The sequence below is a fragment of the Rousettus aegyptiacus genome, unplaced genomic scaffold (assembly GCF_014176215.1).
Source record: "Rousettus aegyptiacus isolate mRouAeg1 unplaced genomic scaffold, mRouAeg1.p scaffold_m13_p_18, whole genome shotgun sequence".
In the NCBI taxonomy this organism is placed as follows: Eukaryota; Metazoa; Chordata; class Mammalia; order Chiroptera; family Pteropodidae; genus Rousettus; species Rousettus aegyptiacus.
In genome coordinates this window covers 10,393,218-10,416,803 of record NW_023416293.1, presented here as the reverse complement: position 1 = coordinate 10,416,803, position 23,586 = coordinate 10,393,218, and the positions used below count along the sequence as shown (strand labels likewise).

The 23,586-nt window shown below is 43.3% G+C and overlaps 1 protein-coding gene across 3 annotated transcripts in view; it reads left to right on the top strand.

The window, feature by feature from the left end:
• GPATCH2 (G-patch domain containing 2) overlaps nt 1–21,908 on the top strand; it is a 121,849-nt gene extending 99,941 nt beyond the window's left edge. The window contains exons 9-11 of one of the 3 annotated variants that reach the window (XM_036235440.1): nt 5,706–5,786; nt 6,988–7,079; nt 18,113–21,908. In XM_036235440.1, the coding sequence (XP_036091333.1) occupies nt 5,706–5,786; nt 6,988–7,079; nt 18,113–18,333 (394 nt within the window). In that variant the 3' untranslated portion in view covers nt 18,334–21,908. The remainder of the gene's footprint in view (nt 1–5,705; nt 5,787–6,987; nt 7,080–18,112) is intronic. The other 2 variants (XM_036235441.1, XM_036235442.1) reach the window with 2 other exon arrangements.
• The last annotated feature ends 1,678 nt before the right edge of the window (nt 21,909–23,586 follow it).

The window sequence follows — 23,586 nt, the reverse complement described above, 5'->3', positions numbered from 1 at the left end:
CCGACAGAAGCCGTCGACGCTGGAGCTCACTCCACAGCTTCTGCCGTGAAAAGTTCGTGTCCTTGACGACAAAATCTCTCAAGCTGCCTAAATCGCTTACATGTATTAATTCCGTTGCTTGCTGTTTTCTAACTCACCTAGTAATAATTTAGAATAATTTTTCGTTGCATGTTCATTGTAAAAATAAAGTCCAAAAACCATGAGAGGCATAAAGAAGAAACCCCACAAAATGCCATCACACGGAGACAATCGTCATCAATATTTTGTCGCATGAGTTTCTGTGCCTTTCAGCAAACACTGAGGCACATTCATTGATTCAGAAATATTAGTTTAGTATGCTAGGAGGGAAAATAAAGCAGGCCGAGAAGTGGAGAAGGAAGGAGATTGCTTTTCGAGGTACAGCATATGATACGTATTATATTTCGATGAGGCTTTTGTTTAGCTTACATTATTAGAAGGTATTGTTTGAGATATTCTAATCAGAGAAAGTAGCCTCTGTGTGTGGAATATTCAGAATATTCCATAGAAATTTTAAGATAGGTATGTCCTATTTTAGATGATGAACAGCTTGGTATAAATCTTCTTTGTCTATTATGTGGGTGACCCTCTCTATGAATGCTTCAGAATCAGTTAAAGAATGGTGGACACTCTTGCCATGATAGGATACAAAATGCATACGCACATTTTGCGTGAGATTTCATAAGGTTCCTGGACCACCAGACGGCTCCCGCCATCTCCATCGCCCCCCTTTGCTCACTGGGGTTCAGCCGCACTGGTGCTGCTCTGAGCAGCAGGAGTGTCCTTGACTGGCAGGACGGTAAGACTTGTCCCTGAGCTCCCTGGCATCTTCCCGACACACAGCCGGTCACCTCTCCCTCACGCTCACAGCAACAACTGGGAGCTGCAGACAGAACGGATTTACCTGTCAGCATACAACCTGGAACACATTTTAAGTCCCGAGCATTAGAATATGGTGTTTCCTATTGAACATCATTCTAGAACCTTAGAGTCTTGCTGAGAACGACGTTTGAAAAGTTTCTAGGTTCCAAGAACGACAATGTCATTCTTTAAAAGAACAAAGCTTCAGCTTGTGTCTAATGAGAAGCCATCTGTTAAAGTAAAAGTGACGTGATGAGGGTTACAAAACTTTTACAGATCTTACTATTGCCTAAGCTTCCTCTAACCTCTACAAATGTTACCAATTGTATCATAAATAGAAACTATGGTAAGAAAGAGAGTAGGGAAGATAAACAACTCATTGTAACCCAGTGAAATAGTACGTGACTGAAACAAAGAAGAAACAGTAAACGTTAGTTCTGGCAGGTGGGTAGTGAGCAGGGATGGAACTGGCAGCAGCTGATGGTTGGACAGGGGTCCACCGGCCAGCCAGACACCTGCCTGCACATCCAGGCCGGACCTTAGCATCTGGGGTGGTCCAGGCAATGACCTAAACCTGAAAGAACGCACCACCAGGAGATTTATGATGAGACGGGATAAGTCCAGCATAAAGCAAGGGCCCAGTCACTGGCCATGAGCACTGGATTCAGGGCACTGATCTGAAACGTAAACCGCCCCTTGCTAAAGTCGGGATTGTTCTAGACAGACGTGGGCTGGAGGCAGATGGTGAGGTCAGGTGACCAAACACCTAGAGAGAGCGGCCTCCAGAACCAAGAACTGGGGTCGGGGTGGGTGCCGTCAATCAAAAGCACCCAATGCAAAGCGATCTTCGTGCACAACGAAGGGCTTTGAAAGAAAATACCATTAAACGCAAGGATCCGACATGATCCCAGCAGTGAGGAAATATTTATGCTTGAGGGCACTTGACCTCATGTGCATTTCGGTACGAAACGAAAGGAGCCGGATACTGACGTCGACTTGTTCGGTTTAATGCATTGAGACAGTTTAACGCCGCGCACAGGGCATCTGGGAGAGGAGCTCACACAGGGCGGGCTGCGCGGCCCCCGTGGTGTTGTTCCTGCCACCGGACGCCCCTCCCGTGACACCGCAGACCTGCTTCGTCTCCGCGCAGCTGAGGCCCCGTCCAGGCGCGAGCGTTTCGCGCTGACAGTGAGCGCTCCTGCCAAACGCCAGGGCCCGCGGCCACAGCTGTTCGTCTGGCGTCCGAGCTCGGCGGAGGCCGCGGGGAGCGTTCTGTCCGGGGGGGCAGCGTCCACCAGGCCCCACGTGCTTGTGAATGCAGAGGCCGAGGAGACCCGTTCCTCTTGTTTCCCCTTCAACATTATCCTCTCTGACACTGCCTGCTTCGGCCCTTGTCAGCCCCTGTCAGACGCCAAGTTCTCAGGCGAGGTGGTTCTCACCAGGCCTTTTTTCTTTCTGCTTTTTTATTTTTTGAAGGTTTTGTTTTTATTTGGGGGTTTGTTTGGTTTTTTTACTTTTTTTCCCCCCTCCAGATACATTGTCCAGTTTCCTATCGCCACACCATCTAAAAGGATGATGGATAAAAGAGTGAAGCCTGTTTCGAAGCAAAAGAAGAAAAAATTCTTTTCGAGCTCTGCTCCTCTAATATTTAATGGGCAGTTCTTCAGAACTAATACATAAGAAACCACGTTTCGCACCATAACTACGGGACAGTGCTTAATAATGAAACAGCATTCCTTCTTTGTCCTTTCCACGTAAAGGTGTGTGTTTACTCCCAATATTAAAGGTGTCAGTAAGTGTAAAGTGTCACCTCTTGTCCACTGCAAGCAGCTGCTCTGAAACCAATACACCACGGTAGTCGTTGGGTCATTTCCATACAGCACTTTACAAGAACTAACGTTCGTCTTTAGTACCTTTGGGCCAGTTCGCAGGACAACGTGCCGTCATTCCTCAAAACTCCACAGCAGCAAATAAGCAACAACAGTTGCCAACTGTCACCTTGAATAGTGACCCAAGTGTCCTGCTTTGCACAGACAAATGACCTGAAGCAATGAGGCTGCCTTTGAGACATTCATTGATTTCAAATTAAAAAATAACTGCTATGGTTTACATTAAGAGCAACAACTAAGTAACAGAGACAACCTTACTTAATGCTATTGGGAGCAACAACGCTGTTGGCAGCCGAGGGAATGGGGGCGCACGGGCCAGCCTCTCGGGGGGCCGTCTTGCCAGTCCGGGTCGCTCGGCGCGCTGTGGCCGGCGGTCAGCTCTGGGCAGAGCCGCTGCACTCCAGCGAGCTGCATTTCTCATGGGTCAGGTCTTCGAACTCGACGTGCTGAATTTATTCACTTTTAACTGTATCCTCCTGGAGCGTCTGCCCCTTTTCCTTTACGTCCCTTTGATGGCGATGAAGGAGAGGAGTTCAATGAAAACGTCACGTTCCATTTGTCCTGGAAAGATGCCCCAAAGGGAGTCTTGAGTCCGGCAGATGAGAAAAGGGTTTAGAAGAGGGAGATGCTCCTGGAGTTTGTAAACAGGGCATCCTAAGAAATATTAAGTAGTGTTAAAAAAAAAAAAATGAAAGCTTTAAAGACTACTGAGTGGGGAGACTGATCCTAGAGCAGTCGGAGGACTCAGCTCCACACAGCTGGGGTGGTAAGAGCCCGAGCAGCAGCGTAGTCGTTATGGGAAGCGGCTCCTGTGTGTCAGACCCATGATTCCTAGAAGTGTATTTCTTGAGGAGGACACTGCTGGCCAGTTTATTGTCTGTCTGTCTATCTATCTATCTATCTATCTATCTTAGTTTGAGCTTTAAATGTTTCCAAAAAAAAAACAATCCAACGTTACGGCTTTTCATCGGCCGCCTTCCCCTCCTGCCCACGGCTTCCCCGGGATGCGCCAACCCAAAGGGCTTTGCTGGTGCTGCAGCTTTGCAGGACGCCCCTCGTCGCACAGCTGGCATGAAGCTCCCGGGGGACGTGTGTGTCCGGACCGTCGCCACGCTCGGCACCTTCGACCGTGCCCAGCCGCAGCTCCCACCAGCGCCCGTGAAACTGGCCTGTGAGGACTTCACCGCGGCTGTAACACCCAGACTCCCTCAGGGGACGCGTGTGGCACGTCAGGCCCAGGGTCCGGCCCCAGCATTTGTCTTCTGTGGTGTTACACGCAGGTGACCCCTGAACAACACAGGTCTGAACTGTGCGGTTCCCCTTATGCGTGTTTACCAATAAACACGGTAAACATATTTTCTCTTTATGATTTTCTTAATAACATTTTCTTTTCTCTAGCTTGCTTTATTGTAAGAATACAGTTTATGGTATATGTGACATATAAAATACTTGTTAATAGACTGTTTATGTCCTAGGTAAGGCTTCTGGTCAACAGTAGACCACTCAGAGTTAAATTTTTAAGGAGTCAAACTTATACTTGGATTTTCGGCCAAGTGGGGATCGGCGTCCCTAACCCTCTCGACCTCCCTCATTGTTCAAAGGTCAACGGTAGCCCTTCTGCAGATACTGCTCTCCAGACATTGCGAGCTAGTCACAATTCTCTGAACAGAACAAATTCTGTCATGCAGAGGTACCTTCAGCAATGAGTATAAAAAAACCCAACCGGTAGCAGTTTTAACTTGTGAGACTGTTCCTTGTGTTTTAACCAGAGGGTCCGAAGCAGAGGGTCCATGGGCTGGTTGTCACAGCTCAGTAGCAGAAGGGCCACCCTTCCTGTCCATGTTCCCCCTTTATTCCCGTTCTCAGAATGCTGCCTTCCCGTCCCCCACCCCCAGCCGGTCCTGATGGCCGAAACTGTCAGGATTCGCTCCGCAGAACGTAAGCGTGACTCGGGTCTTTTACTACGGGGAAGTTTCAAGAGGGATCAGAACTGGTAAAGGACAATTTTGTTCCAAAAGGTAAAATCATGACATTTTTTACAGGTGCAAAATGAACATGTGTTTGAGATTCTCTTTAACTCGTTAATGCATGCAGGAACCAGGCAGAGGTTATAACGAGTTCAAAGGAGAAGTCAGAGCAGCACAGATTTTTGTGGAGTACGGGATATTGAAATGAACATGCCACGTGGCTTCTCCACAGGAGAGAGGCTTGTCCTTGCTCCGGACAGAATTCACTTGTACGTCTGTAGACCGGAATTATTTCCTGCTGCTTTCTGTATCTAGAAATTAGATGGAATCGCAGATGACTGGAAGAGTATATTCTAAAAATATAGCTTTCCATTGACGTAACCATTCCTACTCCCCGCCCCCAAACAGAAGGGGAAAAAAAAGTGCATTCAATGCAGCATATTTAGACATGTTATAAAAACCTAAAAAAAATACAGTCCCCGGTAATAGCTAATGAAGCGGATCATGTCTGCCGCTGCCACCAACGGCCCCCGTTACTTCACACACTTGTGGCTTCGGCTCCCGGCTCGGACCTGTGACCTCTGCCAGTTTCAGGGCTTGACCCTTCCGTTTCCTTTGTACCTGCGTCTCCTCTTGCCTATTCTTCGCATTTCTGCCGTCACGGTGGGGTCTTAGGCCAAGTCCGTAGGAGACATTGACGAAAGCTCGCTGAAGAAAAAGTACGTGTCTTCTCTGATAGTGCTTTAATTTCTTTTTTTTTTTTTTTTTAACTTTGATCATAACTGTTCATCTTCCCTGGCACTGGGAGTCAAGACCACACCACAAAATCTAATCAAAATGTTACAGTTACGCATGTTAACGAACACTTGGACACGTAGGTGCAGTTGTATATGTTTGCGAAGTTGGTCATTAACTGAATGAGCTCATTCTTAAAATAGTTAAATAATCATAAATATTTATTCTGTAACAGGGAAACCGTATGTATTCAATACAAAGGAAAGAAAACTAGACAAATGCCCATTTGCTGTGAGCTATACCGAGAAACTTCCAGGTGTGTTTCTTTGGTGACGTGTACCCCTTTGATCAGCCTGATTGTTAACTGGACTTGGTGCCTCATAGATAGAACTTAGATCCAAAGGGATGTTATTCCACAGCTCCAGTTTTTCATGATATTTTACTATGTGAATGCATGTGTATAAAAATATATTTGGGTTCTTACCTGAATTAACTTTTTTCCTTCTAAATTTTTTTCTAATACTCTGTTTTCGAATTGGGCCCTATAAAACGTCAGGATATTACCGGATGTCTCTACAAATCACCAAAATAACATGAGCTCTAATAAGCCTGCTTCGCCTGCTCCATTTCTGTTTCGTGATCACCAGACAGTGGCCCAGCCCCAGAGACTGGGATTACGATCCAGGAAATGAACGCGGGGTCCTTCTGTATCTTGAAAAATGTGAAGACTTTTAAATCCTTACCACCTCTGTAGTAGTGTGTCTTGACATCCAATGGGCCATTTCTAATTTTTCTGAAACTCTTTAATTTAGGAGTCCATGGTTAGAGACAATAATTTAATTCTAAGTAGGTCCAAGAATAGCAGAAGTTCTGCTTCTCAGCTTTTATATATCGTGTCTTTACAAATATAATCCAGTATCATGTTAGCCTGGTTAGTAGCATGCCAGCATTAACAGATTCCAATTATGTTTCCTCACCTAACTGATTAATTCTTAACTGAAGAATTCTAATCATATGAATTATAAGGGAGAACATCGCTATTTCCTTCTATCCATCTAAAAGGTTTTAGAAGAATTCACTGCTGCATAATATCCTAAAAGAAATTGATCATACTTTTCCTGTAATAAATGTTGTTCTGACAGTAAAGCATTAGTAACCAATTGATAACCCAGCAACAATATTGTGATCCCTTTAGATAATTAATCTTAGCTATTTTCCTGTCAGAAGCAACAGGGCTTGATTTTATGTTGAGCCAGAAAGATTGCCAGTTTTGAAAATTAAAAAGCATTCCTTTTATATTATTCATTCCAGTAACAATTTATGATGGCGCATTTAGCTGCTGAACGCTTGTCAACAAACGTAATTATGTTTCGATATAAACAAGATTGGTGGTTTTACTGTGCCGCTCCATCTTTGTCGAGAATGTTTTCATTTAGGTTCAGATTATACAAGCTGTGTTTTTATGTGTCACTTTTTCCCTCCTTTGTTAATAGTTTTGTTTTGATAATTACTTGTAGGCAAACGAGCATGCATTTAGGATCCTTATGCACGGGAGATGTCAAACGGAGGAGGAAGGCTGCACCTTTGCCTGGACCTACTCCTGCGGCAGGTAAAAAGAACAGGGGCTCAGGGCGGAGCACAGATACCGAGTTCGTAAACCGCCAGGAATAAAACGTGGGTAATTCTTCATCACTCGCACCGAAGAAAAGGCAGTTACAGGCAACTTAAATCGTTTGCATTTGGGGTCAAGGTCTTGCATGATCCTTCCGAAGATTCCTCAGGCAGCCAGTCCATAAAATGTTTGCTACATACCTGCCCCCAACACAAGACTTTGTGTGCGGTATTAAAGGATACAGAAACTTCAAAGGCTGTGTCTTTGGCCTCAAGAAACTCACAGACTTGTTGGGAAAATAAGGCATAAATAGATGCAAAGGCAAATAACCCCAGAAGAGATTAATAGTAATGAATGCAGAAGGCTAGGATCCGCCTCAGAACGCAAGCCCCGCGTCGTGAGTAATGGAAGGCTAGCCAGGGATGTGGCAGACCCGTGTCTCGTCCCAGCTCGGCGGCGGTCTCAGACTCATCTTTCCTTAGCTAGACAATGTCAGCATTCGAATAATGATAATACGAATAAACATCTCTCAGCGTCTCCACCTTCAAAACCATGTCAGTCTAAGAACATGTCATTCTAAGGAGTGTAGAGTAGGGAAAACCACCAGTTCTGACAGCGAGACGTCTGTACCAGACAGGACAGGAAGCCTAGCAGGGCAAAGATGCAAGCTTGGTTGTGAGGGGGCGGAATAAGATTAGTACACACCGCAAAATCTCATGCAAAGGCGGTGGTAAGGCGGGCAGAGACAAAAACCAGTGAAGGAAGAAGCCACCTGGGCATTCACTCATGATGCCCACGTGGGAATCAATGACAGGTGACCATAACGGGTGTGTGGTACAGCAAACTGATCATGGGCAAATGTTTTCAGTGTAGGTCCTTGGTCAGTTACAACGAATCATAGCCTTGGAATCTTGCCTGGGATCCTTACATTCAGATTTATAAACTTCCTCTTAATTTGGGGAACCTTTGGAGGAAATGTTGTTTTTTACATAATTAATTATAGAATAAGAAAAGATTCACATCAACACAAGAGTAAGTAATGAAAGATGGAATACACACACACACACACACACACACACACACACACACACCCTGACATGATGATTTCGAAGGAAATAAAAATGTGAAGCTCAAATTCTCTATTTAGGGGACCTGTCCTATAGTTCAGCCTAAAAATTTGAAGAATAATTTAAAATCGAAGCACTTATAGTGCTGTTTTTCCATCTATATAAAGGGCTACGTTATGAAATTATGCATGGGGGTTAGAATGTCTTTATCTTCTGGCTGTATTGAATTTTCACCTGCGCGCAGAGTGCGTTTACGTAGGATAATACTTTCCCACTCGTTGAGAACTTACTATGTGCCAGAAGCTTTAATGTTTCATTTTATCTTTGAACAACCTTATCAGCTAGGTGTTATTATCATAACTTTACACTATGAAATTAAAATTCAGAGAAGCGTTAGGACCTTCTTAGCTACCTAAGAAGACATAATCATTGGATGGCAAAGGGAGGTTTCAAGCCTGTGTATACATGGCTCCTGCTCTTTCCATGACAACGTCCTTATGGCCTCTTTGTAAGAATATGTGTGTAAAGACCCTGTCATTACACATGTTTACTCGAACCCACTATTACGTAAGTTTCCTAGGAGATTTCTCTATTGCTCTGCAGAGATACAGAATATCATTTAGAATACTTCTAACGTATCTCTTTAATCAGGAACATGTAGCCACTTTTCGATCAAACACATGTCGTAAGTTCTTTGAAACTTTCACAAGGCAGGTGCAGCATTCTTTAATTCCAACTGAATGGTCCCCTGAATTCTCTGCAATCAGTGGCAGAAATAATAGCATAGGAACAATCTCAGGAATGCGACCGAAGCACCTTAGTGCCAGCAAGAAGGAAGAGAGAGTATCGCAGTAACACTGGACATACGTGAAGTGGGAAGAATACAGACCGGTTGAGGATGATGATATGATGATTTCCACAAAGTGATTTTGACGCTACACCTCGACAGCATCAGAGGAAATAACTGATACGGGGTATGGGTATAAACATCAAACTTTAGCCTAAAGTATTCGTAAGCCCACGCTAGCATATTCCAGATGTTATATCTGGAATCAAAAGTATTGATTCTCTTAAGATTCAGGATGTTGATTACACTACTAGATTTTTTCCTTAAAGAGTAAAATTCATAGAAATCTAATGCATTTTTATAATTATTCAAAAAGTAGTGGAGCAGGAGAATCATGATACTCGTTTTCAGTACATTTTTAAAATCCATGCATAACTGTTTCTCTCAAAGAGGAAGAGAATGAGGTTATTTAAAAGTCTTCAGTTTTAAAAAGAATATCTTCTAATACTCTAAGGTGAAAATTATTATTCGAATTCAAGTGAGAAATGTGTTTGCATAAATACACATTGATAATGAGGTTATGAATCCTAGATCATCCTGTCTCTGGAAATTATAATTTCCAAATTCTAGAATATAGCAAGTCACATAAAAAATATCAGTATATTTGTAAGCTTGCAAAGTTGAGCTAGCTTGTAGAATTTTATTTTTTTACCATTTTATAGGGCCTTGCAGACCTCCCCCCAAAAACTTTGAGATATATTTTCACACTTTTTTCTATCTTTATTCAGCATTCAATCCAAACTGGAAAAATGCAGGTGAAGATGACTCTCATTTAAAATAGGGAATGAGAGTTATATTATTTGATGAGTCCCTCTGATTTATATGTGAAATATTACAGCAGGTTTAGAAAAGATTTACCAAAAAATTATCATAAAATTATAATTAAATACTTTATAATCCCAAACTGGGGTTATACAACAATTTAAGATCCTAAAGATAAACTTTATGTATTATATACATAATACTTTTTTAAAAGACTTAAAGTCCTTTATGAACTTAATAACCCCAATTTTAATCATCTTTACCTGATGGTGTATTGAAAATTGTACGCACTCTATTTTAGCAATAGCATCGAAGCATAATTCCAGTTGCTTTGTAAGGCTGTGGACCAGCCAGCAGTGTTATCGGTTGAACATTTATTAATTGTGACAGGAACACCAAATTTATTTCAGTGCTTTAGCTTATTTACTGCTCTTTCACCTTTGTATTTTGTATTGACAAAGTGAAATGAATATTGATAAGGTTCGATATTGATTTTTTAAATGTATGGCTTGTTCTCTGCCTCATTCAAAGTCACATACCAAAAGATAGTGGATGTCTCAGTAGCAAAGGATGTAGATTTACTAGTATAAAATTGAGAGCCGTTGAAGCAGGAAGGTTTGCCAGCAGAATGCATTTTATAGTTTGAAAAATGTCATCTGCGAAGATGAAGAAAAGCAATGAACAAAATAAGAGGAATATTATTAACACATTTTTAAAAGGCGGCCAGCGGTGTTGGTTATGGTCTGCGTTTTTGGCAGAAGTCATAGCTTACCAAGAATTTGATAGTGAAAAGACTGAACTATGTTTATTGAGTTATCGTGGCTACCACACTTTAAAAAAAATGTTCTGTCCACTAGACATCACTACATTCATTGTTCTCCACAATTAGTATTTGCTGTTACGTTACTACTTTCCTTTCTATTGAAATAATATTATGAGGAAAACATCATAGGAGTCAACCATTTTTCTAACATTTTAAATAGACAAAGAGATGCCTGCCGAAGTTTAATATCTTAGTATAGATATTGCTGCAAGGTAACTGTCTTCATGGACATACAAGTTCTTGGCAAGAGGTGGCATTACAGCTTTTGTGATTTTTCAACCTTTTCCTCTGCATTCTAGTGATACTTCAATAATAAAATAATCTTTATCAATATTCAAGACAATAAAGGCAGGTTGTAAATTATAGTAATGGGTGAAGATTTTTAAAAAGTGCACTTTTAATGAAAAGTTAATACTGAACATAATCAGGAAATGTTTGGTCTAACCCAACTCCCTTTCAAGGTGGTATTTGTCTTCAGTTGTCCAAATTTATCTTACCAATAATTATGTTTTTATTTCTCTCATCACTGGATCTATGTGACTAGTATAGATTATCTTATCTCTTCCAAGATTTTAATACAGGCAGACTTTGGAAGAGGAATTGTTATTAATTTGGAAACAAACCTACGTCTAAACATATAGCAAAAGCCTAATAATTATATAACATTCCACATCCTGGTACGTGGACCACCAAACGACCTTTCAGTTGTGTGTTTTGGTAGATTTTTAAGTGGCTCTTCATTGCCATTTGGTACAAACCACCCCCGTGCCATGTCCAGGCTTGCTGGTTGCAGAAATACTGAGGCATGTTGGTCAGTGCCCCAGCAAGAAGGGAGCCACACCAAGGAGCTGGCTGCCTGAACCCAGAACCTCTGGAAAGCTCCATTCTCTGAAAAGGGCAGACTAGGAACAAAACTCACCCGCAGGCCCAGGAATGTAAGGGACGCTGAAGAGTTGTGCCCAAGAGCCGACCCTCGCAGGAGTTTCTAGTTTGAAATTCCACCACGCCAAAATAGTAACATAAAAACCGGTCTTAGACGCAGATGCCCAGCTACTCCAGAGGTACACAACCCCAAGCCTCGAGAATTACCACAAATGAAAAACAACGGAAGACGATCTCATAAAACCAAAGGGAATGACTGGCAAAGAAAAAGACAGACGTGGTAAAGAAGCAAGTAGAAATTTGAGATTAGTTTATTATGAAGAAATCTTGAAAATTATAAACTTACCAGATGAGTTGAACAGCAGATCGGCTACATCCAAAATGAATAAACAAATTTTAAGGGCAATTTATTTATTTTTTAAGAGCAATTTTAAAGAAGCACAGGGGGAAAAAAATAGGGAAAATGTAAAAGAATGGCTGGACTTTAAGGAAAATGCAGTTTAGCATCTGTCTAACGGAACTTCCAGAAGGAGTAGGAAGAAAAGGGCAGTTTAATATTTAAGGGAATATTGAAAGAATTCAATGAATTCTTACAACTGAAGAAAACATGAACTTTTATGTTCAAAAAGTACAAGTTTTTATCAGGAAATAGTATAAATAAAGACATACCTAGACATATTGTAATAAAACTTTAGAACACCAGGGATGAAGAGAACTTCAGAGCAGCCAAGGAGAAGAGCTATACCCTATGAAGGGATGGAATCATACTCCTTAATAACAGGAGTGCAGTGCAGAAGATGAGGTAACACTTTCAAAGTGCTGAGACAAAATAAGGGAATCAAGACGGAGTTTTATATTCAGTGAAACTATCTCCCAAGAATATTTTTAGGTAAAGACCAGTCTTACTAAATGTAATACCTCAGGTAGAAAAATGGGATCCATAAAGAAAAATGAAAATCGAGAAGGAATTGTAATCCAAGAAATTGTTAAATGTGCCTAAAACTAAACTCTAATATTGAAAGTATAAAAATAACGATGATGTTGACAGGTGTTATGACAATGATTTATTTGGGTATGTAAAAGTAAGATGGCACTGTATCTCTGGACAATAAATAATATGTAAAGTGTGAGGGAATGATAAGTCGGGTGGGCATGTGGACATTTAAAAGTAAGGTAAATAGCATTAAGTGAAATAAAAATCAATCCTGAAATGTCAGTAATCACAATAAATGTAAATGGAGTAAATGTGTTCGTTAATTTCAGGGAGTATCATAACTGATAAAATAACAACACTCAATATATGCCATTTACAGTAAATACAACTAAAATGTAAGTTATCATTTAAATAGAAAGTCAAAGCCAGAGTTGCTGGGTTTATGACAAAACGCGCCCTGAGGTTTTTAAGGGGGGTTGACGCACACTCTCCAGACAGATTTGCTGTGCTACTTCAGTTTTTCTAGGAGTCTGAAATGTGTGACTAGGATAAAATCTCAGTCGTTTGGGAAAATGTGGCGGACGAAATCACAGAGCAGTAGCAGGTGTTGGTGACGTCACATTCTAAGTTCCATGCTCCGTCAGTAAGAAGTTACAGACTCAGGTATCCTAAGTTTACCCGTAAAGTGGAGCCAGGGATGACTTGTTGGTCTGGTAAGGAAGATCAGAAGAAATGCGGATATGAAAGCGCTGGGAATCTCTAAGAGCTGCAGACACGATTATATCCTAGGTTGTCCAGGTATGTCAGTGTGTGTGTGCCCTGCCATGTCCACGTGCAGATTGAGAGAAGTTAATATTACGATTCACATAGAAGCCAATTAAATTTTTTTTTTTAATGGCTCAAAACATAAGCTCTACTGAAATGGTTTGTTTGCCAGTAATTCTCATAGGGAGGCGATGCAGGTCATGGAGAGTGTAGACTCTGAGAGTAAACTTAAACGAAAGTTTGACTCTGAGCGTACGTACTCACGGAGCTCGAATGCTCAAGTTCCTTCATCTTTCCGGGGCCCATCATAACTGCTGCCTGGCACAGTCGTTACAAGGAATGGAGACAGGGGTTGTCGCATGCCTACCAAAGAAACCACGTGCCCGATACGCAGCAGGCAGACCATAAATGCCCTGACTAGATTACAGCAAACAAACATCCCCGTGTGCCTGCAGAAGCAATGCCATTCTATTCTGAGATTGTTTTTGTTTTTAGTTTTCTGAAAACTCTGTTCTTTAATACATAATCATTCCATAAGAAATATATTTCTATATAACCAAATCACGTCAACACAGACCACACCTCTCATTCTGTACATCGTGTGCATCGCTTAAGGAAGCAAAAAGAGAAAAAAAAAAACAGAGAAAAAGCTAGTTTTGCATTAAATTTTCATTATACGGAAACAAAGTGCCTTGTATTTTTAAGCAACTAACTATCCGAACTGATTGTATTGAATAAAATTTACATGAAAATGTCTGCGATATTGCAGATAAAATACAGAAAGGTCTGAATTAGTGAGGCTCTTCCCTAATAAGCAATGGAATGATGGAATGATGAAGACATTTGACAGGAAGTCGTTCGCACCGACCCCTCTCTCACATCTCAGACCGTGCTCGTTACTACTTCTTTAAGAGTCATCGAAACTCGTGTTCCTGCACTAGTGAGAACAGGGGACAGTATTATAACTCGCCATTTTGACAGCGTCGCTAAAAGCCGCCGCCCAGTCTCTCGGCCGGCTAGTCACGGGGACAGGAAGATGGAAGGAAGCTCGCGTGGACCGCCGCTCGCCGCCTGAACGCCGGGCAGGGGCCGGATGGATAGGGGCGCAGAGCTGCCGCGCGGGGAGCGGCGTGTGTCTCCTCCCCTTCCATCGGCTGTTTATCCAACATCAATACAACACTTTAGGAGCCAAATTACTAAACAAGCTGCCAATTAGGCTTGCAGTCAGCTGGATAGATTAGCAGCTAAGAGAGACCGATACAAGATTTTCATCTCTTGAGCCAATTACGCCAGTGAATTACTGTCCGCAATCCTCGGGAAGATTTGAGGGGAAAGGACCAACTCGGCGGTAATAGGTAGAAGATCTGGCTTCAAGGGGGCCGCGAGCGGGGGCGCGCGCAAGGGTTAGCAGGCTTCGCGGGGCTGAAATTGCCTGAGCAGGAGGAGAGCCTTCGAGGAAGAGACTTAAAGGATTTAGCACAGCCAGGAGCAGAAGGAAAGGAAATTACGGCTGCAGAAGGCTGCGCTGAGACCGAGCTGCTCCCTCCTATGCTTAATCTCATAAAGAGAAAAAAAGGATGCGAGACCAACCGACAGTTGATCTCACTCTAGAGTCACTTTCCATGAAAAATACAGTAGTTGTCGTTTTCCCTTTTTTTTTCTTTTTTTCTTTTTTAGGTTGTATAGACAGCCACCGCCTTTTTGTATCACTTTTTCAGGAACGTGTTTCTATGTGGAAAGATTTTAGTGTTTGAGAAATTTAATGTTCCTCCTCCCCCTTTTTTTTGTTTGTTTGTTTCTCTTCAAAGATATAACTTTATTTTCATTAAGAAGAGACATGAAACCAGCATTTAATAGAGAGAGAGAGAATGAATTCTTTTCCACCTCTACAGAAACACGAGCGCAGGGGGGAGGAGGGTGGCTGCCCTGGGGCCACCGTGCCGGACAAATCAGCCTTTTAAAATGATGGTCGTGAGTGAGTTATCCTTTGCTGTTCACTTTAGAACAGTAAACGTACCACAACTTAGCTTTTTTTTTTTTTTTTTTTTTTGGCAGGGTTGTTTTAAATTGGCCTTATATACTTTTTTTTTCTTAAATATTAAACACATTTTTTTTAAGTCCGAACTTTTGCAAGCCCTGTATCAAAAATATGATGAAACAGATGCGTGGCCTAGAGCAGCATTTTGGCTTATAGATGGAATGAACGTAAATCACGGCAGTCAGTGAAAAATCGGGCAGATGCGACAGAATGCTAGAGCATCGATTCACCTAACACACCTGCTCGGCAGCTGTAAAAAATTAGATACCTGGGAGGTCTGTCCTGGTCACCACCATCACGATAATTTCAAAATAAAATTTTAATAGTTTTTTTTGTTGTTGTTAATTGTGTTAAGGAAGTGTTTTGACATGACGCTCTCATCTATTATTATTGTCTTATAACCAAGAGGTTTATCTTTTTGCATTTTTATTTCTTGCGCATTTTGACCTTCTCAAGCATCTAATAATAGAAGTCAAGAATTCTTCTTTGATACCGGCCGCTGCCATTCAAGCAGTGTGCAGTTGAAGGCTTTTGTCTGTCACACGTTAACGGTGCTTTCGGCGAGCTAAGAGCCGGTGCGACGAGTCCAAAACCAGCTCGTAATTGTGGCAGCCTCGTTCGTACTCCCGATAAGGAACTGAGCGAAGACAGTGGCTACCCCAGGGCTCGATAAGGAGATTTGAAAATCAGCTGGTGATGACGCCACGGTAAACGAAAGCGTCGGTCACTGACACCCGCCCCGAGCACTGCGCAGTTTTCTTCGTCCGCAAGTCGGAATCATGAGAAAGAGCCCGCTTGCTATTCCCCAAAAGGCCAGGTGCAAATTTCCACATGAGATATATTACTGGTTCAACCCTGGCAATTTTTTTATTTTATTTTTTCCCGTGAAATGCATATGCCAGAGAACAAACGGGAATGCACAGTTTAAAGAACAGTAATAAACTTTGAGTAACCACCACCCAGGTCGAGAAACAGAATGCTATATACTCTGCGGTCCCACGGGTAATATTTTTGTCATTGTGATTGGTGCTTGAGGGTCCTTCTGTGCCTTGTGTCGGAAACACAGCCTTAGAGAAGGAAGAGGACAGAGAGTCCCAGCCTTACATGCGGTCGTAACCCTGGCTCAGGGAGGAGAAATCGAGGGTGATGACAATGACGACGACGACGATAGAAATCGGGTGGCGCGGGGATCTGCGTTGGTGCCCAGGAGACATCTAACTAGCAGGCCTTCGAGAGCAGTGAGCGATTCTTGTCAACAACTGCCCATTGCAGCACTCAAACTCTCTAGGAAGACACATTTCAGAGCAGAAGTAGGCTGGGCCCAGGACACAGGCCTGAGGGCTGATAGCTGATATACCACGGGTATCCTCTCTGAAAAGCGAGGCGTATTTATCCTTGGAGGCCTGGAGAAGGAGTGTCGGGCATGCACTACATCGCTGTACATCTGCGACCTTAGAGATCTACAACAGACTTCTTGGGAAGAAGCCTCCGCATAAATCAGGCTGAATATGTTCTCACGAAAACAAAGGTGGTTTTAAGATACCCTCACCCTTTTTTCCCTGCACAGCCGTTAACATTAGTTTGCCTGGTTAATTACTTCTTTCTTCTGCAAGAAGAGTAACCACATAAAATGCTCTGGTGATAGGGGGTTCGGATGGCTTCTGTCTGGTCACCTCCAGATTTGCCATACTCCCTTTTCATACACCGAAATCTAATAACTGTTGCTAGAGGATGAGCAGAAGTGGACCGACCACAGAGCCGGTCTCTACCGAGCTGAGACAGACGGGCCACGGCCACGGCCGCCGTTGCAGGCAAGAGCTCAGGTTCTCGTGACGGCTTGACTTTTACCACATTTGTTGGTTTCTTAGTCTTTCGACGTTAGAGGATATGACGGCATGTAAGGCTGATATGGTAAGGAAAAGAATTGTTAGATATTTAATACTTCTGCATTTCCCCCTGGAATCACACGCACGGTATATATGCTCTACTTTTTCCATAAGAGCCTATAAGAAAGTTTAAATTAAAAATCAGTCTTTGGAAATGTCATCAAACACAAAATGCTTAAAATAGATGCTTCACTCCGTCTTTGCTAAGGAAAACAGGGAAACGATAGTTATTTCTTAATTAATCATGATAAGCACTAGTCGATCTCTTTTTTTCAAAATAAGGAACGAAGGTAGGTAGGAGGAGAGGGAGGGAGGTAAAAAGAAAGGGCTGTTTATAGATAGTGCTATAAAGAACTTCAATCTTCTTTTCCATCTTCCCCTATTTATGTCCTGTTCCAGTCATTAAAACATAGAAATGGAAAAAGGAGAAGGAAGAGCATTAAAGGATACACAGGTTACAGACTGAATAACAAATAACAAGAAGAGCATTATCGCAAAGTCAACGATCCTTAGGAATTAAGGATGCCATCGATTGGGCTTTTCGTTCGCTTTGGTCTTAGCCGTGGGTTTGAACGTCAAGGTCCTGGATCCGTGTGAGATATTATAGTGTGCGTGGGTGATTCTCAAGATCACCTGTGGGGCTGATAGGGTAAAGGAAAGAATTGCCTTCGTAAAGTGCTTTGTCATTGGCTGAGAGCTTTCTTTCCGTACGTGACCTCATCTGATCCTTACAACTTCCCGCGCGTGGGAGGCAGTGTGTTTTACACCTGTTTTTCAGACGCGAAAACACAAGCCCAGGAGATCAAATAACTTAATCGGCTACCAAGTGGTAGAGCTGAAACTCTAAGCGAGGTCCTTCCCCCCTTGACCCTTGCACTGCAGCAAACTTCTTACCCAAAGCTGAATAAACAACCCTCCCAGGTGCCTTTTTGAAAGAAAAACATAAAAGAACGTGGTCTCTTCGCCTGAGAGGATCTGTCTTCGCCCGTGTTCCAACTAATGTCTTCTGTCGTCTTGTCATTTCAGGGCTTGTAGGAGAAAATGCCCAGCCCATCCTGGAAAACAACATTGGAAACCGAATGCTCCAGAACATGGGCTGGACGCCTGGCTCAGGCCTTGGGCGGGATGGCAAGGGGATCGCTGAGCCCGTTCAGGCCATGCAGAGGCCAAAAGGATTGGGACTTGGATACCCTCTACCCAAAAGCGCGCCTGCAGCCACCACCCCCGCCTCAGGAAAACCCGCCTAGGAAGAAGAGCGAAGAAGAAAGGTCCTGTAGTTTTCACTCGCCCTCTGTATCCCGTCGTCCTGAAAAATTACGGCACCACTTCTCTTTTTGAAGCCGAAATCTGCATCGCCTCGAGCTTGTCCCTCTAGCCGCCTAACTGCCTTCGGTCTTACTGCAGTGATCGAGATGAGATTTTGTCACAGTTCACGGTGCTCAAGGACAGACCTTTTCCCTTTTAAAATTTTTTCAGCAATTTTCCGCTGTATCTAGATACAAAACAAAACAAAACGAACAGCTCATTTCTCTTATTTATTTTGATCGCGTGTGTCAGTAATGTCTGATGCTTTAACTTGACCCATCCGGGTGCGTGTGTGCGCGCGCCCGTGGGCGTCTGGAGCAGGGTGCTCCGGAAAGAACTGCGTTCGGTGTCATCCCCACATGTGGCCACCGAAAGGCCCCTCACGGCCTCGGCGAAGCCCTAGGCAAGTCTTTGCTCGTTGCTCGAATTGGGCTTTTCTTTATTATTATTTTTTTTTACGAGGATTCTCCAGTGGGGTGATACCCATCATCCTTCCGTCCTTGGACAGCAGAGTACGGAGCCCGCTGCCGACAAACCCCAATCACTGCTCCCCTCTTGCGTTCTGACACAAATAAAACTCGTCATTGTTGTCACCAGAGCGATGCGTGACGTTAGTGCCGATTTTATACGTTTTACCTCACTTAGCACATAAAATAATTATTGGAAGAAAAATGTAATTTTTTAAATTCATCATGACCGACCTGCCAATTCTATTAATCTAGACCTAACTTCTACCTCTCCCTCTCTTCCCAAAGGCCGATTTTGTGTTTTTAGATCAACTCAACTGTAGTAAACTGATTTTAAATTTTAACCATTGGTGTAAGTTAGAACCGCGCATCAATTTATCTGAGGGTTTAAGTCGCTCTCCCAAGAATTCAGAGTTCGGACAGCGATCCGACCCGGGTGCAAGGCAGACAAAAACGGAAAGTGCTGATTTGCCCATTCTGGCCTCGAAGCCGTGACCTTAGAGCCGAGCAGAGCAGGTCGTTTTTGTCGCGCGCCTACTTTGTTATTTCTGAACCGCCTGCTCCGTAATCTCAGTGAGGAAATGTCGCCGACTTGTTATCACCTTCATTGTTAAGGACTGATAATCATATTCCATTTGTAATGGCCCCTGTTGCTTGAGCAAAGGCCAACACGACACGTGTGAATCGCCTTTATAATGTATTTTTTTTTTTTAAGACTTTGCTTTTTTTTAGAGCGGTTTTATGGTCACTTCGAAAGTAAGGCCAAGATCCAGAGGCTGCTCCTCGCCCCCCGGCCCCCCGCTGTCAGCATGCCCCACCGGGGAGGTGCCTGCGTCCCAGCCGATGAACCCACACCGCCGCGTCCTCATCGCGAGTCCACACGCACGCCGCCGTTCCCTCGCGGTGGCGTCCAGCCCGCAGGCTCGGACCAGCGGACCCGGCGGGAATTCCTCTGTGCTGCACCGTGACAGGTTTTTGAAGATCTGTAAAACCCCCAGGAGCTTTTAAAGCGGGGGGAGGAGGTTTGTGCGTGTACCGGACCTTCCCCGGCTGGTCCCCCGAAGAAAACACTGCTAACGAGGGAGAGGAGAGGCAGCCCGCCACTTGACAGCCTTGACGATGTGCAGATGTATCCGTTTCTTTTAAGAGTTTCCTCCTTTCTTCACATTACCGTGGTGAGCGGACAGGTTGGTTAGAGGGACCGTGGGCCACCGGCTGGGCCACTCTTTGGAAGCATTCTTCTCGGGTATGGTAACGCTGCTGTACAATTATTTTCTATCAGTTTGTTACTTAGAAATGTGCCATTAAAAAAAAAAATGCTTTCTGTTAAATATGCCAATAATTCTCAGGACGTAAGGGAAAGAGCTGGGGGAGACCGATAAATGCTGGTTTAAAACGTCTTTAAGGTCGATTCCAGTGCTCTCGTGTCCGCTCAAAAGATCTTTTAAATTCCAGTCTTTTCCGAAAACGCGAAGATCTTCTAAAATCCTAGATTTTTTTTTTTTTTTAATTCGTTAAAATGTAGCTGAGGCACAATGTCGTATTAGTTTCAGGTGTAAACCGCAGGTATCCGACATCTACAGCCCCGAAGAAGTGCCCGGCACGACACGCCCAGCCGCCAGCGGACGCCGCGCGGCGCCACCACGGTCTCGTCGGCCTCGTTCCCTGCGCCGAGCACCACCTGCCCGTGACGTCTTCGCGTCAGAGCTGGACATGTGAACCTCTTACTCGCCTTCCTTTGATTTTTCAATTGCGGTTGACGTCCGACATTATTAAAATCCTAGAATTCCGAAAAGCCAAATTTGGAGCCGCCTGAGAACCTGCAGCGAGGCTCCCGTGAGACCGACGTCCAGCTCCGGAGGACTCGGCGGTTCTTCTCCGCGCCACTTCCGAACCCTCGCGGCGAGAAAGAGCGGGACGTAGCCGGCCGCCCGGCGCGGCGGAGCCCTGGCTCAGGGACGCCAGGGCGCGCGAACACCGTTCATCGTTCTGCCGGACGGGCACTCACTCATCTGGAGCGAGGCCTCCAAACTGCTCACGGAACTGGGGCGCGGTTCTCTGACACCTCCCCCCGTAATGAGAGTTCATCTTTATATGTTCGGCTAACAGGGGAAAGCTCTTAATCTTGGTATCTAGAGCAGGGGACGCGAAATGTGTCTTATTCTCTAGAAGTGTCTAACTACACAGCACACGTGAACCACTAGCCGGGGTCGAGAAGGAGCGACATGCAAACGCCCCCCACGCCCCCCACGTCCACCAGGGGCGCGCGCAGCTCTGGAAAGGAGCGATGCGCCGTTCCGTCCTTATGGACTCATTCATTCCACTTGATACTGACCACGCTCTGGTCTGGGGTGATTTCCTTCCTCCCTCCCTTTCCTCCCTCCTTCCTTCTTTCCTCCTCCCCAAATAGAATGTTCCCCTCACATGCATTGCCTCTGTTGTTAAATTATAGGGTACCCCTGTAAAAGAAAATCCATTGCCAACTAAAACTTACGCATTCACTGATCTCAACATTTGCACACAGATTTTACAACTCGTATCGTGGCTATCCAGCAGAAGATAAGGCAGTAGGGTTGAAGATAAACATAACGTATGCACACAGAGGAGTGTTTACAGGGCACAGAAGCCTGCAGTATACGTGGCTGCCCAGCACCGCATTTTGTTAATACGGCTTTGTTAACATTGTGCATGGACATTCTTGTAATTCATCGAACTGGCAATTGCTTCTCCAGTATATCTGAGCGGATATTTCGAGAAAGGAAAACGTTACCGTTGACATGCTTTTTAAAACAATTTCCTCCTGTACTTTTGCCTTTCTAAAAAAAAAGAAAAAATCTAAATTGGTATTATAAACTGATGTTGTTTAGCAAGGAATATTTTGGATTTTTTTTTTAGATTATTTTTTTCTTTCGGTAGAAAGTCATACTAATAATACCACAAAGAATGAAAGAATAAACACAACACTTCAGAATGTTATTTACGAGCAGCCATTGTCCGTGCTTTAAATCTTTTCCTCGTACCTTGAGGTAATAAAAATAAAGTTGAAAGTACTTAAAAATTTTTTTTTAATTGCTACCTGCTGACAATTAACATTTAACAGTGCAGTTAAATTCATTGTTAACATTTATGTCAAAAAATTTCAGAGAAAAGAATCGCTGAACAAATCTGGCTCGCGTTTATTCACAGCTGATTGGGACTTGTCCTACCACATTTCCCTGTTTTCATTTTCTCTGAAATTGGCTTACGGTCTCTTTCCATTCAGAGACCCTAAGATTCTAAAGTACGTTCTCTCCCTGGCCACTTGAAATACCACAGCCGAAATCTCATGCACACGCTGGGATGTTTTTAATATTTTGTAATACTCATGAAAGTGTTGAGTTTTGTTTGCTGTAAGAAGCATCTCAAATTTTACCTTTTCTCCCAGAAATTAAGTAGACTTGTTAGAGTGTGAGGTATTTTGTTTTTTGTTTTTGTTTTTTGGGTTTTTTTAAATCCAATAGGTATTAAACACTCATTTTATTTAACAGGCTTGCAGTAACATATACTCAGCTGACAAATGGACCATGAAGGCTCCTTATGCTGGGTTCCTACTAAGCAAAGACTCATTACTTTACACACCTGACATTTTAAGTAGGTCCAGATTTGTCTTAGAGAGTCAGTGCCATTAACTGCCAGGAGTATGATCTACTATGGTCACTTTCCTTTTATCTGTACATTAGAGTTGTCTTCTGTCTTTGAATTGTCAGACAGTTTAAATCACTCTCAGATTCACACAGACCTCGCTCCTGTGGCATTATCTATCAGAATGCCCTGTGTTTACTCCTTAATCTTTCAAGGATGAAGTTAGGTAACAATTGAAGGCTATTTTGTGTTTCTTTTGGTTTCTTTTTTTTTTCCCCCTTAGTTCGAACTCTCAAAATAAATCACTAGCATTTTAAACTTGTGTATATTATTTGACTTTTCAGCTATAAGAGAGGAATGGCAAGACTGTATTATGAATACATCCTATATGAAAAGAACACCCAAAACTATTTTCTACCTGTTTTCACCTTCCTATTAAATTTCAAAGAAATGAACACATTTCTTTATGAAGACAGCTTTCTGTAATAAAAGCAGAAAGGATGAGAAATAGTAGACTAACTCATCATGTACTTAAAAATACGCTTTCCAAAAGCAAGCAAATTCTTATTTCCCTTATTGAGGTGAATTTCCTCAAATGCCAGAATTTCGTAGTTATCATGAGCCAATAAATTTATGGGGGGGGGGAGGGGTCGAGGGTGGGGAATGGGTTAAGGAGGCCACCTGGCTAATCTGTAATTCTAAATTTCTCTGTTGACGGCTATAATTTATTATGGAAACTGTAGATGACCCACATTGCCCGTCTGAGGCATGAGATGCATAAAATAAATTTTAAATGGGTGCGAAGCACTTGGGAGCACAGATTAAAGGTGTGAAATTTGAAGTGCAAAGCTGCAGTAGTTCTAATGCCATGGCTCTGGCGCCTGGGTCCTCGGCCGTGAGTACAGCGGTCCGCAGCCTGTGAGGCTTGGGTCTTGACCCTCCCGCATCTTAATACGCCTGTCCCCTTACTGTGCCATCTCGGATTCCTTGCCAGCACAGCCCAGGCTCCTTCCCATATTTTAATATCACAGGGTGGCCTTCCAAAATGAGGGCACGCTCGCCAAGCACCCAGGAAGCCAGCGTGGCGCGGCTCGGCTGCCATTGTGC